General features: G+C 40.9%; 1 protein-coding gene across 1 annotated transcript in view; it reads left to right on the top strand.

Annotated features, from left to right (window-relative positions):
- The window catches only part of mpzl2b (myelin protein zero-like 2b), a gene marked incomplete at its 3' end in the record, with an annotated part of 6,658 nt that extends 2,373 nt beyond the window's left edge, over positions 1–4,285 (top strand). The window contains 3 exon segments of the mRNA XM_032534026.1: positions 2,467–2,636; positions 3,038–3,248; positions 3,705–4,285. Of these exon segments, the coding sequence (XP_032389917.1) occupies positions 2,467–2,636; positions 3,038–3,248; positions 3,705–3,877 (554 nt within the window).

Genomic DNA, 4,285 nt, shown 5'->3' with positions numbered 1-4,285 from the left:
TTTGGAGAGGAAGGGTAGATTGGATATAGGACAAAAGTTGTTGAAGTTGGATGGGTCGGCACCAGGTTTTTTCAAAATAGGGGTGATGGCAGCAGTTTTGAAGGATGTAGGGACAGTTCCAGTGGTGAGGGAGGAGTGGATGATAGCAGAGATGAGGGGGACCAGGGAGGGAAGGCAGGCTTTAACAAGTTGGGTGGGGAGGGGATCAAGTTGACAAGTAGATGGCTTGGATTTCCGGGAGAGTTCTGTGATTTCTGAAATAGTGGTAGTAGAAGTGAGTAAGTCGTAAACCATCTACCATGTGGGTGGTTCTCTAGATATCTGATCCTAGTTACATTTCAGGCGGACTGGTAAGCACTCTCATGGCGTCACAAGGGCACGGATAGATAACATGGAGCAGGCTTTGTAACAAAAGTAATGGTTCCTATGTCCCCAGGGTCATAATATGGAAGAACTGAAACTTAACTGTAGCCTACTTTCTAAGTAGCACAAGCCTGTTTGTAGAGCTGGGCAAAATGGAGAAAATCAAATATCACAATATTTTTTGTCAAATACATCATTGTAAATATTGCACGATGTTGTAGGGTTGACTATTGGTGCTTTAACAAATAATGAGATTTTAGATAAATAATCATTTACCAGTTTGGTAAAATACCAGACACATTCTAATCTGTTTTTCCGGCTGGCGATGCACATGTAAACAAAGTCAAAAAGCATTGCTCTGGTTTATCCTGGTGGAAAGACAGGGCTTAGAGGAAGGGATAATGTTGCAGCTAAACAGGTTCTCAGGAGTAAGGCAAAGAAACCTCTGGACAAAGAGGATCTCTTGTTTGCTTACACATGAAGTAAATTGGGATGTTTTGTACATTTATTTCATCTATTTGGTTTCCAATATCAGTAAGTAGATCTTAGTGATGGATAGATCTTTTGATTTGTTAAGTATTTTATTAATATATAATCCCTGTTTTTTTTAATCATTCAATTGGATATTACCCACTTAATTTCTTTCTGAAAAGTCCCTGTATCTTAACAATACAGAGACACTGACCATGTCCTAAATACTATGATTCTCTTAAGTTTAAGGTGGCATGACATGGTGCTTTTTGGATACTTTTATATAGGCCTTAGGGGTCCCCTAATACTGTATCTGAAGTTTCTTTCCCAAAATTCAGGCTTGGTGCAGAATTACAGCCACTAGAGCCAGTCCCACAATGAGCTTTCCTCAGGACTTGCCATTTCTGTCTGTAGCTATTGAGGAAGAGGAGGAGGCGGGGGGGGGGGGGGTTTGAACTTGACCAACTGCCAGTTTGCTTGTTTGAAACCTTGATGTCTCTCTCTTTTTCATGGTTGGGCCACATTCTCTAGGCGGGCAAAGCAGAGAAAGGGGAGGTTACCTGGCTCCTTATGAGGTCATAAGGAGCAGATTCCAGATCGACCCATCTGAGCTTTCATTTTCTCATAGGCAGAGCAAGACACCCAGGGCTCGGTTTACACCTATCACCATTTCTAGCCACTGGGGGACCATAGGCAGACTGGGGGACCTCATCTTAATGTTAAAAAACCTCATAAAGTGGAATTTTCATGCCATGGGACCTTTAATCTTCTTCTACAGTCATCCGTTTCCTTTCATCACTACCTGTCCAGGATTACAGAACATTCTTGGCTTCTTCTCTGCAATTTATTAGAAGTAATGCTTTAATCCCCAGGAAGAGTCCGCAGGTCTGAGCTAAATCTGCATCACTGTGGCTGACAGTGTGATGCAGGTTTAGCTCAAACATTTAACTTTACCAAACCCCTAGAAGGCGGTGAACAGTTTTCAGTATACTTTGCTTCAAGTAAAACATGATGGAAATTGTTCATTTTGGGGTCACTAAGATGTATTATTGAACAGATGTTAAATAAAAAACATCCAAAGCGGTTGTTTTTCAGAAAATAGTTGTTTTTTTAAGGCATCTGTGAAGGCAGTACCCATGTGACCTACTGAACTTGTACACACATGCAATCATTAACCCACAGTAGGCAAAGTACTATATTATTTGGATTACTTGCTCTCTTGTTTGCTGTTCCAAAGCACTAAAGTCTAATAGAGAAGTAGAAAACCAGCTCTTCCAATCTCAAGCAGTGGCTGTAGAATAGATTGTGGGCAGTTATCGTCACAAGAAAAGGACTCACAGTTTATATAAACAATAAACACCAGATATCTGAGGCTTACTTTGTCCCTTTGCTCTCAACTGTCAAGGACGTTTCTTTGTTAAATAAGCAGTGAGAACTGTGTTTGGTGCAAACCGCTCTGCTCTTGTTTGGGGGGGTTTAATAAAATGCTCTAAAACTGAGTCACTTTACTATAACCTGAGTTCTATGAATGAGTCAGGTAATGGAGGTTTGTGTGTAACGACGGTGTGTAAGGTCAGCGTAAGGTTAAGGTTATGAGGAGTGTTGTTTCTCACTTGCTTGTCTTTGTTACAGGGGTGCGACACGTCAGTGGAATAGATATTTACACTCCGAAAGAAGTGGAAGCGGTCAATGGGACAGATGTGAAACTGAAGTGTACTTTCACTTCCACTCACCCAGTGTCGATTCAGTCCGTCACAGTGTCCTGGAACTTCCGAGCCATAAATTCAGGATTGGATGAGTCGGTGTGTAGAAACTGTGTTTTTATGAAAATGCTTTGAATGTGTTTTAATAATGTTGTTATTATTTGTTCAATCCAATCATGATTTTTATAGGTTAGTAAAAATTTATAAGCCTGACATTTTCAGATAAATGACAAATTTGTTTAATTTTCATCCGTTCTCATCAACAATAGTCACTCTATATATTTTCCCTCTTTTAACAGCTTTCAGTCTAAAAATGTTGATGGCTCCTGTGCAAATAGAGGAAGCGACCCCCCGGAAACAGTCAGAAAAAATAGCTTGCGCTGCACATGTCAAAAGCAGATCATAAGAGCCATTGGCTTTTCTCATGCTTGCTAATAGGTTGGGACTTTTACACTCTTTGCAATGTTGCTTGATGGTGTGTGTGTCTGTGTCTGTATCAGGTGTTTTACTACCAGGACGTAGCATACCCTCCCACGCAAGGGCGTTTTAAAGATCAGGCGGTGTGGTCGGGAGATATTTTGAGACGGGATGTTTCCATCACCCTGCTCAATGTGCCTTCGACCTTTAATGGCACCTACATCTGCCAGGTGCGCAACCGTCCAGATGTGCACGGCAGCAATGGAGAGATCTTCCTCAGAGTTGTCAACAAAGGTCAGATTGGTAGCACTGTACGTTTGGAAGAAATGTCTGTCACATTTTATAAGCATCAATCATCGAGATGCAAAATCTCAAGGGGTTATTCCTAATAAAAAGAATTTCAATTAAATGTTGAGGAGCATTTATCTTATTTTATCCTTTCAGTCATTCCCATCAATTTTTCAACATGTACTTCGAATGTGGTAGTTTCCACTGTATTACTCAGGCGTTTCTACAGGGAGATCAGAGGTCAGGGTCTACCCTGGAACAAGTAGGGGTTCAGCCAGTGTGTGGCTGAAGAGCACTTTGAATACCCATAGTATGATGTGAAGGACAGTGTGTTAAATCATTGGGACACTGTTTTATTTTGTGTTCTTATGGTATCTCTATTTTGTTCTCCGACACTTCCCAACAGGCAGCACTCAGCTTTCTCCCACTCTTATCACTGATTCTGGGTCTTGTTGCTTCTAGTTTCCTTGTCTGAGATCAGCATCCTGGCAGCGGCAGTTGGAGGCGCCTGTGCTGTAATTCTGATCCTCCTCTGTATCTTTGTGGCGGTGAAGTTCTACAGGAGAAAGCACATGGAACTCGACACTGACATGCAACCGCGGGAATATGTGCAGAAGGACCCGACTGTGTTGTGAGGGCCAGAGAGCCGAAGCTCCTCTTCTTCTCATGTGGAGTCTGATTAACAGTTTTTGTCCACTCTGCTGAAAAAGACAAATGAAATTTTCAGGGTACTCTTTATACCCTTTTTATGTGTTTTTTTTACCAAAAGTTGCCAGTGATTGTAATTGCTAAGCTAATTTTATTGAGAGATTTTAAACTGTAGAGTAAGAGATAGTAGAAGACCTTCCGATAGTACTATAGAGGGCATTTTCTAGAGCCCGACCAATTTTTAAGGTCGATACCGCTACAAATATTTGATTATTTAAAAATCCGATGTTCCGATATATTGGCTGATTTATATGTATATTTTTAAAAAATCTAGACACGCGTAACAAAACCGATTTCCCTAACATTAGTTATTTGTAGTTATTGATGAGTTCTCA

Source organism: Etheostoma spectabile, chromosome 13, assembly GCF_008692095.1.
Source record: "Etheostoma spectabile isolate EspeVRDwgs_2016 chromosome 13, UIUC_Espe_1.0, whole genome shotgun sequence".
NCBI lineage: Eukaryota > Metazoa > Chordata > Actinopteri > Perciformes > Percidae > Etheostoma > Etheostoma spectabile.
This window is presented reverse-complemented; position numbering and strand designations above follow the sequence as displayed.